Here is a 16,191-nt window from a genome sequence, read left to right as displayed (position 1 = left end):
GTAGACACTGTATCTCACAGTCTATAAAAATATATTACACAAAAAATGTGAGACAAGTAAACCAATAAAAAAAATATCAGATAAATACCAAAATAAATATAAAATGTTGTATTTTTGATGGGAATAAGCACAATTTAAGTTTAAAATTTAGTTCATTTTACGTTTCATGATTCATTATAAGTGTGGTGGAGATGTGTAGATGATGTGTTCTCAAAATGGCCTTATCCATCAGAGTTGTTGGACTAATTACTAAATGATATAAACGATAAAGAAGAGACAATAACATTTACCGTAAAAAAGGAATATAATAACACACTACCTTTCCCCGATGTTTTAATCTCAAAAAAAGGTACTGGATATAAGACTTAGGTATATAGAAAGCCAACACACACTGACAGATATCTAAATTACAAATCAAATCACAACCTCAACGTTAAAAAGGGAGTTTAAATCCTCATACAATAGAGCCAAAATTACTTGTTCTAACGACAATTCGTTCTTAGAAGAAAAACATTTTTTAACATATGTTTTACTAAAATATGATTATCCTTTGTCGTTTATAAATAAGGCATTTTTAAGAGTATACGGAATGGATTACAGCGACTTAGAACGGGATCTTATAACATTCACAAGAAATAATACGAAGAAAAAACAATACCATACATAAAAGGCTTATCGGAAAATTTAAAACGATAGGCAACAATTGCAACATTGCAACATTTCAACAACGTTTAAACAACCAATACACTGAGATCTATTTTATCTAAAACTAAGCATATGAATAAATAAGATAGAAAAATAATTGTATTTATAAAATACCTTGTGAATGCGAACATTTTTAGGTGAAAATAGAGAATTTAATAGATCTCATATATTAGTTTATTCCCCATGGGTGTCATTATTAATACCCACTGGAAAATAAACATAAAGTTCAATGGAAAGATTCAAGTATAGTCCTAAAAGAAACAGATGGTAAAAAGAGAAAAATCAAAGAAGCTCTAATTCTCGGCAGAATTCAGTAGGATATGGTTACCCATATTAAACGAGGAAATCGATAGAAAGAAAATACCACTATTAGTAAGTCATTAACATATCGAGGATACATCATTTACATTCAAAATAAAATGTATATAAAATCAGAATTTGGTGTTACTATTGAGAGTAAAAATAAATGGCACATGTGCCATGTCGGGATAGTATCATGAGGAATAATTGTTTCTGGTTTTTCTTCATGTTTTACTATGGCATCACTAACAGTGGAATTTTTTCTCTTATCATTGCATATGGTTGTCTTTTTAAAGACAAATCAAATGCTATGGTTCTTCTGGCGGATATTCTTAAGATAAAGTTGTTGTCATGTAATCGAAGGAACTAGCTTACAATAAAGTCGTCCCAGGAACGCAACTCAAAAATTTTGGCAATATTTTAAAGTTATCGTCATTAAAATGTATAATATATATCTAAATTTTCAATATGAACGAATCATAAAAGAATCTTTTGCCAAGCAACAAAAACAAAATTTTACAATTTTTGTCGCAGCAATTACTACCATTCTCGTATAAGTTTTTCAGCGTTGTCGACCCCACCTTTGGTCCTGTTATAATTTAATATCATAAGATTCTTGTTCTCTCCATCTTTTAACTTGATAAAATGTGAACCATTTCATTTTTCTTCGGATCATATGATACCATAGAAACATTCTGTGTAAATGTCAATATTGACAATAGTAAGGTCTAGAGTTATTGTTTAGTAATAATGGTGTATCTGGTTTGCTTTTACGAATGGTACCTAGTAAAGTTATTTGCTTTGACAATAGATAATTGGCTAGTGGAATAGAAGTGAAAGTTATCAGTGGTAATGGTTCGCCCGTTTTTATGGTATGGTTTTACTAAATATGCTAAAAATTCAATACTACTCGATAGCATTGTTTTTCTTTTATTGCCCTCCAGATTTCTTGCCAGTGTATACTTGAATGAAACTAATTGGTCATCAATATTGTAATACATTCGTTTGGCTCAAAGGCCTTTTGACAGTTGCTGACAAACATATCCTAAATTTTTTGAAATATAGCTAGTTTATCTGTTTTTTTTTTTTTTCCTTTTTTGCCGGAACTCTTGTCACCAAATCTCAAAAATAACGAAATTTGTTCAAATCTGTCCCTGGACATGGCAACAGTGATAATTGATCGACGTATAGATATGTCAGAAGACCACATTTCTCTTGTAGATTCTTTTTTACATCTGAGGGCGCCTGCTTTGATAAGAACACCGATAAAACAGTTTAATTCTTCTCTTGTAAGTGAAGTCCATTGCTATGGATTAGTAAGTTTTTTTTATTCCAGTCGTCAAAATATCTATCTGCTTCTTTATTTGTGTAAGAACAAATTATGTCTTTTATTTCTGTTGATATAAATAAACTCAATATTTCTATAAATGTATTGGCACCATTACTTTACTAAGTAAACATAGTTGATGCACGAGCATCAACTATGTTTTTCAGCACTTTTCTTGTTGAAAGAAAGGGACGACAAAATCATTGCATTCAGGATTTTGTGGTTAATTTAGGGACTGTCTCATCTACTTCACATTCATGAACTCCTTCTGGTTCCTGGTCTTAGTCCTCTTCACTTTGAATTTCTATATTGTCTTCTGTTTCTGAACTCACGTCTCTAAAATCGTTATCCTCTTTGTTTTCTACAGCTTTATCATAATCCATTCCCGAGTCAACTGATTTATCATTGCAATTTTGAATAATGCTTTCGAACTCCTCTTGTCTTAACGGTTTTTTCTTGACAAAGTTGCTCATATTTCTAATACAAAATTGATAAGAAACTCAACAATTACAAATAAATTTGAAACTAGATGCCTAAGTGAGAACTGACGGAACCCCAGCGCACTTTTTTCGACATAAGAAACAACCTACACCCGGCTGGTCTCTGCATTAACTAAAAATAAGTGAAGAGGCTTTTTCTCAATGCATATTTAGACACACTGTTGCCAACTTTTGCATATATATTTAAGAAAATTTATTACTTGGGTTTCTGAGGTACGCCGCTTAGGCATTCAAGGGTTAAGCTAACCTAAACAATGACATCATATGTCACGTTGACGTCTTTAGTGTAGGTTAGGTTTTATTGTTATTTTAGTTAAATAAGTGTTTGAATTTTGAATTTCAGAGTGTTTTAAAACATTAGTATTAAGATAGTGTAAAATGTAACTACCTTCTCAGATGCAAAACTTCTTCAGCAACAGATATAATCTAAGTAATGTCCTAATACGAAAAAAATGACCGAAGAACCAGGTGGCAAAAAAGTCATGCTTCAGAAAGATAATAAACTAAAGTAGCATACCTTAAGTCAGAATATTAATAAGGAGGGTTGAAGAAGGATCTCAAACCTGTGCATCTCAAAACCAGCACAATCGCCTACATGCTCTATATTGTGCGTTACCAGCAAAAGAAATGGAGCATGTCTGTTTGTACTAATGAGTGTAGATACATGCCTGTACAAACTCTTATATTTTTGGGTAATGACAATTTTCCTTTTCCTGAACAGTTTTTTGCTTTTATCTTTTCCTTGAATATGAAAGGTTAAAGCCAGTATTTTCCTCTTTTATAAGTATATTCAAAATTAGTTACCTGCTTTAGTATTGCTTCATTCTTCGGAAAACTCACTTTTAAATGGCTCTTAGTGCTCTCATGCTTTTTTACTTCTAAAGGCCACGCTTTGTATCCCTACAGTAATATGGTATAAAAATAAGTTTTTACACAATCATCCCTGATTGTTATCCAAAAGCCAGCGCAACAAATTTCTTGTTTTCTCGGTAATTATTTTTAGTCCATGTTCAACGAATTCCCCGTTTTAAGTTTTCAGCTCTTACCGGTATTCAATACTTCAATATAATAACTCTGTTGTCTTGAATTAAGAAGCTGTAAAGCTAACTGATAAAGCTAACTGCTTTAATATATATTATATATTTAGTAGACCTGGAAGTAATTATTATTACAAACGTTTTGTTATTTAGTATCCGACGTTGTTTATATATATTAACCATGACCTACTGGAAAGAAATATGTTGTCCCACACCGGTAACTTTATATTGGGTAATTGTTTAATATCTAGTATTTTCCTTTATGCAGGTCTATTATTCAACCTGTCGCGGATTTACCTGGCTTATTACGATAGAATACCCGCAATTATATATATATTCTCGTAATAAAATTTACTAATACACAACAAATTGCTGGCATCAGTTTACCAAGGTGAAGGTAAAATTAAACGAAGATTTTGAAGTAATAACTAAGTAATTTTTTATGTATTTGTGCATTTTGTAACCTGTTAAAAGTCGATAAACAATTGGTAGGCACTATATTTTAGTTTATACATATACATAAATATATATATATATATATATATATATATATATATATATATATATATATATATATATATATATATATAATTTAATATAATATTATATACATATATTTAATGTCCATTATCATAAGCTTCTTTACACATTTTATATCTTTGACTGCTACATATCTTTTTAAGGTAACCCACTTATAATAACTTTTCCATGGATGTTTGGTTTTTCATATTGTTCTTTTTAGATAAACTGATGATGCTTCTTGATTAAGAAGCGAAACGTCTTCAATAAATAGATGAAGTAGCCACCTTCTTTGTCTTTTATTTCTCCACTTTGACCGTAAAACCCACCACTCTTCGAGTGTTCCTTAGTTTATATATATATATATATATATATATATATATATATATATACAGGGTGAGTCATAACTATTGGGACATAGACTAAGGACAGGTTATTTGGACCAAAATATGGCTATTGGGCCAAATATGCCTTAATAAAATGTCTCTGAGAAAAAAGATACAGGGTGTTAAAGTTAATTTTTGTTTTTCGTTTTTTGCTAATAGTTTCCCTGTATATTTATAAATTGCTATCAAAATTGGCACAGAGGCATAATCTTAGACAAGAAATAGTATTTTATTTACAATTTCTATCAAATACCAAACTAATAAACAAAGTTGCAACTAACGTAAGGTTTCCGTTTTGACGATAAATCAAAACTAAACACACTTTAACTTAAAAGAACTCACAAAAACTCAAACTAAATGTTCTACATGGTCTCCTCCGATTTCTATGCCTTTTCTAATTCTTCTTATAAAGGATTTTCGGACGTTAAAAAAAATATTATTCTGTCCCCTTATAAGATTAGCTGGCATTTCCTTGGCATAAACTAAGGACTTCATATGTCCCCAAAAATAAAAATCTAGCGGGTTGTACTCAGGACTTCTTGGTGGCCATTGAAAATCACTGCCTCTGCCAATCCATCGTTGAGGAAATACGTCATTAAGATGATTTCTAACAGCTAATGAAAAATGAGGTGGCGCTCCATCCTGCATAAACCACATTTTTCTTCTTACATCCAGTGACAGATCATTTAAAATATCACTAAGAGTATTTTCCAAAAAGAATAAATAAGAATCTCCATTTAAATTCGGAGGAAGAACATAAGGCCCTAGTAGTTGGTCGCCTATAATGCCACACCAAATATTCAATTTAAACTCATGCTGAAAATGTCTAGCTTTAATAGCATGCGGGTTTTCTTCTTCCCAATAATGACTATTTCGCCAATTAAAAACCCCTCGTCTGGTAAAAGTTGCTTCGTCGGTGAACATAATATTCTTAATAAAGTGTCTGTCATTGCGATGTTTATTCAGAATACGTTAGCAAAACTATAACCGTCGTGGAAGATCTGTTGGAAGAAAATTTTGAACAGGAGTGAAGTGATAAGGATTCAGGTTCTCTTTTTTAGAATTCTAACAATAGACGACTGACTTACTCCTGTTGCTGCTGATAGATGTCGTCAACTTATTTCAGGATTTTCATCTACTCGAACCAAAAGTTCATCTTCTTGATTAGGTGTGATTTGTTTCGGTCCACCACCCCGATTTTTAGTGTAAAATGACCCAGTTTCACCTAAACTACGATATAATCTTGCAAAAGTTTTGTGATTTGGTTGCCTTCTGTTTGCGTATAACATTCCATACCTTCTGGCTGCCGAGCGACCGCAAAAATTTTCTTGTGCGTATACGCAAATCATATCTTGCATTTCTTCATTAGTAAAATGATTGTGACGAGGCATTTCAATCAAAAAAAGTAATGATTACTTTTAAAAAATGCAACAATTACACTACACTGTCACATCAAAAATAATTTACTCTGAACAAATGACATTTACCAATAACAATTATCTGACAGCCCAAAGCATACTTTTCATAAATGAAATAATATTTGAAGTCCTTTTTTAAGACTCTAAGCAGTTCGACTGCGTTTTTATCGAAAACGGTTGAAATTATCATGTTTAAACAAGAGTACCAATTTTACGTAAAAATGATGTTTACGTCATATTTTCTAATAAAAATTACTAAAAAGTTTCATCAGAAAAAGTTTAGACTCAATTTGATCATTAGGAATGATCCACGTGGCGCCCTCTATGACAAAACGTAAAATTGTAAATAAAATACTATTTCTTGTCTAAGATTATGCCTCTGTGCCAATTTTGATAGGAATTTATAATTATACAGGAAACTATTAGAAAAAAAAACGAAAAACAAAAATTAAACTTTAACACCCTGTATCTTTTTTCTCAGCAACATTTTATTAAGGCATATTTGGCCCAATAGCCATATTTTGGTCCAAATAACCTGTCCTTAGTCTATGTCCCAATAGTTATGACACCCTGTATATATATACAGGGTGTTAAAAAGGTATGTCATAAATTAAATCACGCATTTCGGGGACAAAAATAAATTGATTGAATCCAACTTACCTTAGTACAAAAGTGTACACAAAAAAAGTTACAGCCCTTTGAAGTTACAAAATAAAATTATTTTTTTGCATTATCTCCTAAACTACTTAACATTTTATAATAAAAATGGACACATTACTTTCTTGTTCTGAAAGCATTTTTCCTAAAAAGAAATAACAAAATCTAAGCGCACAGAAAAAATTTAAGGGGGGTGTGCAGCCCTAAATCCCCCAAACTTTTGAGTACGTTCAAATCAAATGAATTTTGTGGCATTATTAGTTTAACACATTATTTTTAAAAAAATTTTGTCTCTTATCACTTTTTTCAAAAAACAGTTTTTATTGAGTTACGGCCCTTTTCATTAATCTTAAAAAAATTACGTGCAACTAAATAAATGGCTTAAATGTTTGAATGTAAAAATGTCACAAATAAATAAAAAGAAAATATTATTTCGAATTACACACAATAAAGAAAAAAACAAAGAAAAGTCATAAGCGATATAAAAACGTGGATGTGGTACCATCTTCAGTATTATCAGTATTTAGTATAGCATTTGTTTTTGTTGTTTAACTTTTATAATACTTCCCGTCAGCAATTCCCTTTAATTAAAGAAAGGTTTTGTATAATTTATTTGAGTTATTTTCTACAAAAGTATTGCATTTTTAGATACTGCGAATGGACTTATAATGGGCTAGGTTTGGACTATCAGATACTAGCTGGACCCAGTTTTATAGCTGTCTTTACAGTTGTTGGAGTTATTATGGGTTTATTAGCTGATAAATTTAATAGGTAAGTTTTTAGTTAACTAATAAGTAATGTAGAGTGTATTTCATGAATTTGCTACTGTTTTGGATTATCGCTAGACACTTGACAGCCAATGGTCTACTCTACTGTACAGCATAAAAAGTACAAAAGTAAACTATTCTAGTAATATAAATATGAAACAAGCAGTTTCTAAATTGAATAAAAAAAATTCTTTTTTTAATATTATTTGCCAGTGTTAATCGAAAATTATGTACAGTAAATCCTTTTGATACAATTCAGGTGCACTGCATATTTTACGCAGAATTATTTGTTTTCCTAGCAGTTTCACCTTTTTAAATTAACATTAAAGACAGTTCTATGTTAATTAACAAGGTTATTGGGTTAGAGACGGTGTTAAGAAATTAAAAGACAGAAATATATTCCAAATTTTCAGGGTGTCTCTGGAGAATTTTCAGGCACATTGGGTTTAGGTTTAAAATTAAAGACAATAGAAAAGTATTGTGTGAAAAAGCTAGTGTCGTTCACGGAAGCACTGAGTTTTTAAAGAACTATAACAATTTTAAAAAAGAAAACGCTTGATTTGTTTATTTAGACGAGACGTGGATTTTCGCTAAAGATGGATTAAAATGGGTTTAGCAAGACGACAGTAAAATCCATAAAATACACCGATACTGAGGGGGAAAAGACGTATTATATTGCATGCGGGTTGAACACATCGTTTTATTGATGGAGAGGATCTTGTTTTTTTTTTTGTCAAAATCAAAATCGGCTAACAACCAACAAATTCCTGGATAATACATAAAATAAAAGAATGGTTAACGAATGAAAATATTTTATTTCTTCAGGATTGTTTTAAGTAAGATTTACTACAGTTAGCCAAAAAACGAATAAAAAACCAAAAAAATTATAGTAGATGAGATTATATACCTAATTTGGAAAATATCGTGTTAAGACTGCCTCCTTACCATTGTGAATTCAATCTCATTGAACATATTTGGGGAATGTGCAAAACTTACTACGATAACTATAGTGGACGTAATGGTAACAATAACGCAGCAGTTTTGGAAACATGCAAAAAGCATTGAATACTGCTACTCCTGCAATTTGGGAAGAAAGTGTGCGGAAATCGCATCAAAGCAATTAACCCAGTCATAATTTAAAATGCAAATGAAGATAACGACCACAGTGCTTATGAGTATGGATCTAATTCTTGATTACACTGTAAGATAATATGTTTTCATTTTCTTATTAAGAAAAATTTTGAATATTGTTGTTATTTTTTGATCAGTAAATATTTACCATTGCAAGTTAGAAATATTAAAATTTTTATTTTTCTTCTATTTATGCACTCATAATTGCCTATTTTTCTTATATTAAATGACTGTAAAATACATTGTCAGTTAAAACCAAACTTTTCCTTGTCTTCGACAGTGCCTTAATATTGGGAGAATTTCCTGTTTTCTCCTGTTTTTCCTGTTTTCTCCTGGAGAATTTTCTCAGTACAGCGAACCGTTGAAAGTCAAAGCTTTCATCCTTAACAGGTTAAGTGCCATGAGAGGCCAACACGGACTCTCACATAAAAGTATATACGGGCCGCGTGATGCCAACGTGGACCCACGCACTAGTTCGTCAGAAAATGCTGTGTCTCTCAACAGCAGCTTCTCAAACTCATTTAAAATACATTTCGAGGACATGTAGGATATGGAGGCTCGGGGACATTTCGAGCCTGACCAGATGGTCTATAAACTATATTTGGCCTGTGCCTCTAAGATGTCAACGAGGACTCACATGGCCCATAATATGTATAAATAACAGTTGCGTACTTATACATATTTTTGTTATATATTCATAGTAAGAACACATTTTGGGCAAAATAAGCTTTATTCTCATAAAACAAACGTAATAACATTATATCAAAATTGTATCTAAAGTAATAATTTAATTTTTTGTTACGGAATGTGTGACAAAAAAACAGTCAAGACAATAGAATTTTTTACAGCCATCACATGTCAATGTGGTGTTGGTTGCTTTCCTCTATGCAACTTGCCTTCCTTCCTCTTCTGCCATTTTTGCGTAACACGCTGTACATCGTCTTCTGCCTGCACGGCCAACATCGATGAGTTTGTGACTATTTTCCATAATGACTGGTGTGACAATAAAATCTCCTAATAGACCCCGAATTACCTCTTCCTTGAATTTGGTAATCGTCATGCTTTCATTGGCAATGCTTTGATGGGCAACATAGGTATTTATAAGTGCTGTTCCAGTCAAGAGCTCCATCGATAATTTTCTGTACCATTTTAGTCCTTTATGTAATGGCGAATTATAGCTTTTCATTTGATCTAATATATCAATGAAGCTTTTGAATTTATTATATTCGATGACATTCTTTGGCTTTACAACATCACCGCGTGCCTTCTGCATTGTCACCATTTCGTCTGCGAATTTGGTACTAATCATCAGCACATCTCGCTTGTTCTTCCACTTCTGAACAACGATGCCCGAATTACTTTGTTCAGCTACATATTCGCCTACTTTTAATTTTTTGGAAATGACGTTATTGGGATTATATTTGCGGTTTGCACGCAGCGTACCAATCATATAAGTTTTTCGGAGTGGGAGTTCATGTGCAAGTTTGACAGAACTGTAGTAGTTATCAATGGCAAGTGTTCGTCCTTTGTCAAGCAGTCCATCCATAAGTTTCATCACTACATTTGTTGGTACGCTACTACCTTCAGCATGTTCTTTTCCACAATATACGTTAAAATCGTAGGTATAACCACCTTCCAGGCAAAGTTTGAATAATTTTATCCCAAATTTGTGCCTCTTGTTGGTAATATACTGCTTGAATTTTAGGCACCCTTGAAAAGGCACTAAAGTTTCGTCAGTGCACACGTTTTCCTTTGGAATGACGGCAGCCTTGAATTTATCCTTCAGTCTGCTAACCAAGGGAACAATCTTCTGCAAACGGTCATCTGTTGTTACTGAATTGTCATTGAAGTGCAGCGTTTTCCACAATAACTGGAAGCGATTCCTTGACATTACTTTTTTGATATTATTCACATAAAGATCATTATTTAACCGGTAGGATTGAAAAGATGGAAAATGACATAATCCCATCCATATAACTATACCCAGGAATCGTTTTATCTCGGCGACGTCAGTGTTGTGCCACGTGGTAATACGTGCACTTTTTTTCTGATTTTTTTCCTGACACTGCAGGGCATACGATTTGTTTCTTCAACCTAAAAATTAAAAAAAAAATCAAAATCAGTTGCACAAAATAAATTAGACATTTTTACCATCATGGATAAAAGATCATCGTCTACAAAATATTCGTAAAATTGAATGGGCGATTTGTTGTAGAAGTTTTCGTATAATTGTGTATGAAAACCTGCAGAATCATAGTCCTCAAATGTAAATTTCTGTAAATTTTCGCTGTTAACCGGCCCCCAGACTATAGCTGCATTCATTTCATTAGATACTATTAGTCCTTCTAAAATTTCCTCCTCAGAGACTTCAGAATGTTGGGCAATGACAGATTCCTTAGCAGCATAAACATGTTCTCCGATACTCGTATATTCTTTTCCTTTACTGGTGGACGCCGATACATCTTGTCCCAACGGTTTGGTATTTCCGGCCACTCGTTTTCTTTTTGGAGCACTCGATTCATTTTCACTATCACTAGAATCAGTCGGTTAGTACTCGTCCGAAAGATACGTGTTGCCAAACTCATCCAACTCTTCATCTGACAGAATTTCTTGCCAATATTTTTCAAGTTTTTGTTGCTTTCTCGTACGACTACATTGTACCGCTCTTATCAAGTACTGACAAGAAATACCCGCAAGCCACGGCCCGGCGCCTTCGCTTGTTAGATTTGCCGATACGTTATCAACAGGAATAGACAAGTCAAGGCGTCACTCCACGTTAGACTCACATTGGCATTTTCTGAAAAAAGTCTTGCTGGTGGCCGCGAAACTCCAACGTGGACTCAATTTTGAAAAATGTAATTTTGACCAAAATTCGCATTTAAGAGTGTTAGTTTTTGATGTGAAAGTTAAAGAAAGTAATAGAAATACTTTTTCGAAAATAAAAGTGATTGGCCAATGGAGACCGTAAAATTTTTAATATGGTGGCACTTAACCTGTCAATCCAAAATAATCGCTCATTCATGAAATGTACTATTTAAAGCAGATTTTTTAGGTAAAATTGTGTTGATCATTTGTGTTTTTTTTTTTGCTTTTCTTGTTTGTTAAGTATGTATATTATATTAACCTTATTAATGCTTATTTTACGTTTTGCTTTTTAAGAGCTCTCCTTACGGATACTATAGGATCTTTAATTAAACGCCTCCCGTGTTTAAATTTAAATAGAACATAGTATGTAAGTGAGATATCATCGAAGTTTTTTATTCATTTGAAAGGCCTTTCGATGCCATTATAAATGGAATATAACATGGTTGAAATATCCGCCACGGCTTCGAAGAGTGGCACGCATTCGAAATGTCCAATTGTCTGTAACTCTGGCACATAAATTACGCTGAATTTGAGTGATAATACGGGTTATGGTAATTTTAGGATTTCCATTGGCTGCATTCAGCTAGATAAAGGTAGCAGTAGTGACAGAATATTTATATAATTATTGTTCCTACAATAATTTTAGGCTGCTGGTCCTGATTCAGTTATATCAATTTAACAAAATGCTTTACCCTTAGAAACATATCATCCAGCCGTTAAATGTGAACTGATTTACGGCATTAGTGGGTCCGTCTTTAGCAAGTAATGGTGAAAATTGTTTTCTTGGAAACAAAAAGGAGGGTGGTAAATACGAACCAAAAGCACTGAAAGTTGCTGAACCTATTCTTTTTGTCATTTTTGCCAAAATAGTTACTGGTTCTTGAACTGTTGTTATGTCGGTCTCATCCTTATTATATATATTCAACTTTTGAAATTTATATTTGAACACAATAACTTCAAAATTTTAAAAGAACCGTGTGACTTCTGATTTGTTGAAACCTTTGATAGGATTAATACTCGTAGCTTCAGGCATACGGAAGCTAATGGTAGAATTTCGTTTTAAGGAGAATTAACTTTTTCAATATAATAATTATATTATATAAATATTATTTTTTTATTTATGTTTATATATCAATAAATACCTTCAATGAATTGTACAATTTAATAAGGCATGATATAAAAAAAAACAGAAAATTCCTTCTAGAAGTAAATGCATTAATTTTTCTGTTTCCGACCTAGCAGAGTTCTCGCGTTCTCTGTCTTTATGTGAATAGAACGCCAGACAAAGACCAAGAGATCCCACTGACCTCCGAGTTCTGACCTCTGGCAGTGTGTTATAGATTGGGACGTAAGTACTACGTACAAAGTACTATAAAGAACGCAAAACTCAGAACGTCTGACCGTTATCTGTGTACGCGCAGGCTCATGTCTCGTCTGTGCTTAGACAAGGAAAGAGAGGTGATGCGTAATCGTATGGAATTGACTGAAGCCTAAACCGGCATCAGAAAGGTTGCCAGGTCATATATTATTTTTCAGTAGATTGAAAATAATGGATATATATCAATAAATATATTATTTTCAAAATTTATAATTGAACACTGATATAATGATCACTTTTTAAATATGATTTTATCATTACATAATTTTTAATAGATCGATATAGTGTTTCAGTAAATCAGTAAATTAAAGTTAAAATCAGTAGATCTACTGAAAAATCAGTAGACCTAGTAACCCTGCGAGAGGTAGTAATGGAAAACGTACAGGCACCAAAATATGGCGGAAACTGGCTTCACTTTGCAAAGGTTTATTAAATGAGCGTTACCTTTCCTCTCTCTTTCCCTATCTAAGTGTCTGTGTATACCGCACAGCACTCTTATAGTCGATCTGTATTCGATCTTTATGTGACCATTGTAACTGTGTAATACTAATATTATAGACGAACTATATATTTTTTAGATTGTCCTATAATAATGAAAAACGCATATACTTAATATAGTAGGTTCGCTATTCCTAATCCGAACTGCCTAGTGAATTTAGTAATTTTTTTTGTGATGTTAGTTACTTTTTCACAGACTAGAAGTGGCTTAAAATTACTCTACAACCAAGCATACGTGGTCATAGCCAATATTAATGGTAAACAAACGTAAATAAAATAGAACTTTACGAATTACCAAAAATCAATATTTATTTATTTACACCATATAATCTATTGATAAAAAATAATAAAATTATTTATTGTACAAAATAAAAATATTTTGAGGAAATAAATGCCACAAAATTAAGCAGTCAGCAGTCAGAAAAGATCTTACGGCATACTTAAGTGTTGTTGGCGTTTTACTAGGATGGACTCAACATAAACTTTGGTTTTATTATCAAAAGAAGTATACTTCTCTATGCAAAGAGGATTTAGCAAAGCAAATACGTGATACTATAACAAACAAAACCAATATTAGTAAGATCAGTCTCCAACTGACCCTCAAAAATATCAGCATTCATTTCTCCACGACAGATTTCTCCCTCTTTTTTTAAAGCCCAATTTAAAAATTAAAATTGATCCCTTTATAAATAAATCCATTCTCTAAGCTTGTATGTAAAATTATGTACCTACAACACAAATAATTCGATCTAATAAAACAAATTCTTTATATGCAATGGAAATATGCTCACTGCAAAAAAATATAGTTTGTAAGTTAACTAGAGACCTAGAACAGAAAAAAACCACTTAATCACCAGTTGTTTTGCTTATTCCTTTATTAGACTAAGACCTTCTAACGGATTCACAAGAGTAGTATACCCAAGTTTGCCTGTAATTTAATTGTATCCTTGCTCATCTAAAAATATTAACTCTTAAAGAAAATATTTATAAAAGAAAAACTTACCAACGTATTAGTTGATGAAATAATTTGGCTATCCATAATAATAAAATTTAAAATATAAACTAAATAGGACTAACAAACAATGACACAACAATAAAACAAACAGAGTGATTAATACAAATATTTACTGGAATATGTTAAATTATAACAACTGAAATATATTTTTTACATATATACTACCCAAAATTTTATGGATTTAGTATACACTTCTGGATGTTGGTTATATGGATCTGCCAGCAAGAACTTACTAAACAAATTAAACATATTTATAAACCAGTGTTTGCGGATCTGTATTGGTGCCATGAAGACAACTCCTATTGAGCCCCTTTATGTTAAAGCACTTGAGCCTCCAATTTCTGTTAGAAGACATTTCTTGGTCGAAAAATTTTTACTGAAAATTAAACACCAGAACACTTTTCTTTATAAATTTAAACAATTATGATTTAACGAATAAATATTGGATAAAGAAAAACTCTCCAACCCTATGTGAAGCTCTTAGAGAAAACACAGTTTGTGCTAATGAAGCTATTAATTTAAAATCACACACAGATATAAATGACTTTGAAACCTTTTTTTATAGCGTTAAATTTATTAAACCAAATTATGTTAACACTCGAAGAGCAAATAACAACATTATAACAAGCATCTTATCCAATTGGGATTACTACAGTACTATCTACACGGATGCCTCTAAATCAGAAGATGGTACAGGATGTGCCTTTTACATCCCCATGAAGAAGGTAGAAACAATGTTCAAATTAAAAGCAAATATTTCCATATTTAGTGCGGAAGCAATTGCCATATATCAATCCCTACTTTTTGTTTCTAACAGGGAATCCTCCGTTATTATTGTTTCAGATTCCATGTCAGTTCTCACAGCCATTAACCAACCTTTTTTTCCAACCACATACTCCAATCCCTACATAATATTAATTAAAAAATTAGTTAAACACTTTAATGAAAATAAAAAAAATGTGATATTTATATGGGCCAAAGCACACAGTGGAATTAAACATAATGAACATGTGGACCAACTAGGCAAATTAAGTATTTATTCAGTGGATACCACAGAATATCTACCCAGTATTTCCGATTTGGTTGCTTCACGCAAGGTAGTTTTGAAATATAAATGGAGTGATCTATGGTCTGAGTTTTGTTTTACCAACCCAAATAGATACACTTCTTTACACACAACTGTCCCTGTTGCACATTGGCATAGAACAGAATGTCCCTATACGTTATATAACAACAATATCTAGGCTTAAATTTGGACATGCTTGTTTTCCTGCTCATCTTGCAAGAATTCATGTGATCGAGAGTAAAAACTGTGTGGAGTGTGGAGTAGAAGGTGACCTAGATCATGTAATTTTTGGTTGTGCCAAATTTAATTTGGAATCCACCTTATTATACAAGAATATAGTTCATATTACCGGTAAATCTCCGTTTAACGTTTTATCTGCCCTAGCGACTCAAAATAGATTAATTTACGATTGCATAATCGATTTTTTGACCAAATGTAATATTTTTCTTTAGTAAAAAAAAAATTGTTTTTACTTTTTACCTTTGTTTTCTCTCCTTTATATGTTTAATTCTATTTACCGTGGCCTAGTTCTCCTGTGTATGTTATATATTATAATGTCCTGATGGCCCCCTGGACGTGAAGCGAGTGACCCATGTTAATTGTATATGTTTATGGATATATA

General features: G+C 32.1%; 1 protein-coding gene across 3 annotated transcripts in view; it reads left to right on the top strand.

Annotated features, from left to right (window-relative positions):
- The window catches only part of LOC140434602 (probable sulfoacetate transporter SauU), a 190,918-nt gene that overhangs the window by 159,165 nt on the left and 15,562 nt on the right, over positions 1–16,191 (top strand). For all 3 annotated transcript variants that reach the window (XM_072522985.1, XM_072522984.1, XM_072522983.1), the window contains exon 3: positions 7,498–7,620. In XM_072522985.1, the coding sequence (XP_072379086.1) occupies positions 7,498–7,620 (123 nt within the window). The remainder of the gene's footprint in view (positions 1–7,497; positions 7,621–16,191) is intronic.

The sequence above is a fragment of the Diabrotica undecimpunctata genome, chromosome 2, assembly GCF_040954645.1.
Source record: "Diabrotica undecimpunctata isolate CICGRU chromosome 2, icDiaUnde3, whole genome shotgun sequence".
In the NCBI taxonomy this organism is placed as follows: domain Eukaryota; kingdom Metazoa; phylum Arthropoda; class Insecta; order Coleoptera; family Chrysomelidae; genus Diabrotica; species Diabrotica undecimpunctata.
This window is presented reverse-complemented; position numbering and strand designations above follow the sequence as displayed.